Genomic DNA, 1,488 nt, shown 5'->3' with positions numbered 1-1,488 from the left:
TTTGGGAAAGGTTGAGGATAGTTTATAAGAAATTGATAATTTTTAATTAAAACTCTGCAATTTCTATGCAAACAAGCATATCACCAATTATTTTCAACGTCGAGCAGGCAAATCATGAGTTATTATCAAATTCAATAATTCTTAGTACACACATCACGAAAAGGACGAGGACCGTATTTTTTTCTAGCACGAGAGACACGACTCATGAAGAGAGAGGCGAGTCTTCCTTGACTTCTTTACGAATCTTTCATGTCCTTGACTTGACTTCTTCTTCACTAGCCCGACTGAAAAGGCTATTGCGTTGAACGTTCTACATAGCCTTCTCCAACGATACTACCGTCGTTTGATTAGCTTGAAGCGCCATGGCGAGAGCTTCATCGATGCCGCACGGCGTAACCGTAGGTGTTGTGCAGCTTGCAGCGCTGGCCATGGCCCTCTTTCTTGGCTGCAGTTGTAAGCACCTGACCCCATCAAATAGATCATATTAGTCTATGTACTGTGCTCTCATGATTCTTTGCTGTTTTTCATCTGATTCTCGTGCGTGCTCATGCTGCTGCAGGCTGCTCCGCCTACACTCCGCTGGTGGAGACGTGCCAGTGCGGGGCAGGTCCCGTGCTTTGCGACATCAACGACATCGTCTCCACCACGCGGCCGGCGGATCCGGCCAATCCCACAGACAGCTACTTCGTGAGCGTGCGGAACAACTGCACGGCGTGCTCGGCCGGCTGGGTGGCCGTCCAGGCTGAAATCCCCGGCTACCCCACCCTCCTCAAGAACGGCGCAGCCCTCAAACCCATGGAGGTGGTGAATGTGGGCCCCAACCCCGGACCCCCAGTCGAGCACGCACCCACGCAGGTTAACTTCACCTGCATCATCCCTAGTAACGCTTCTAATCTGTACATCCCTAGTTAAGCTAATCTGTAAAAGGCTGCATTTTTGGTTTTGCAACAATAGAGCGTGATGCTTTCTGGACGTTTCTAAAACTATAGTCAATGGAGATAACAATGTTATATTGCTTTCAATAGGGGCATACGAGTGAAAAAAGAAATTGTATTAATTAGTTGAGGGGAAGGGGAACTTGCAATAAAGTAACCACAAAACCTTTGAATTAACAAGTTATTTTCAACATTTTTTATAATTTGCGTTTTGATTTCCAACGGTTGCGGTTTGCGACGGTCGTGATCTCTTCATTATTGCTCACGATGGGGCTGCTAGAGAGTTTGTGGGTGTGATTGGCAGCTGTAAGCGAGATCTTTTTAAACGATTTGCCGATGTTGCTGTTGGCGTGGGCGAGATCTGCTGATGACGAATAGGGAACCCTTTCGTTGCAAACATTGTAGTCGCCTGCTGATCGAGCATGGATTAACAATGATTAGTATTAACTACAAAGATTAAGGTGCACTGATCCCTCCAGTCCAATAAATAATTGGTTTTTTGCGCAAATATTGTGGCCCATATACAGTTCTCTTCCCACGATTAATTCAAAGA

General features: G+C 46.2%; 1 protein-coding gene across 1 annotated transcript; it reads left to right on the top strand.

Moving 5' to 3' along the window:
• The first annotated feature begins 323 nt into the window (after positions 1-323).
• LOC147603392 (uncharacterized) lies at positions 324-970 on the top strand. The gene is made up of 2 exons (XM_086796808.1): positions 324-453; positions 560-970. The coding sequence occupies exons 1-2, from the start codon at positions 363-365 to the stop codon at positions 910-912; spliced, it is 444 nt and encodes a 147-aa protein (XP_086652934.1). The 5' UTR covers positions 324-362; the 3' UTR covers positions 913-970.
• Positions 971-1,488: the final 518 nt, after the last annotated feature.

This window comes from Cibotium barometz, chromosome 64 (assembly GCF_041138505.1).
Source record: "Cibotium barometz isolate CiBa-2024 chromosome 64, ASM4113850v1, whole genome shotgun sequence".
NCBI lineage: Eukaryota > Viridiplantae > Streptophyta > Polypodiopsida > Cyatheales > Cibotiaceae > Cibotium > Cibotium barometz.
This window is presented reverse-complemented; position numbering and strand designations above follow the sequence as displayed.

Bases quoted from the DNA above. Each gene is read 5' to 3' on its own strand.
- LOC147603392 (XM_086796808.1), top strand. From the start codon at position 363: ATGGCGAGAGCTTCATCGATGCCGCACGGCGTAACCGTAGGTGTTGTG. The intron at 454-559 runs GTAAGCACCTGA...ATGCTGCTGCAG, and splicing joins CCTCTTTCTTGGCTGCAGTT to GCTGCTCCGCCTACACTCCG.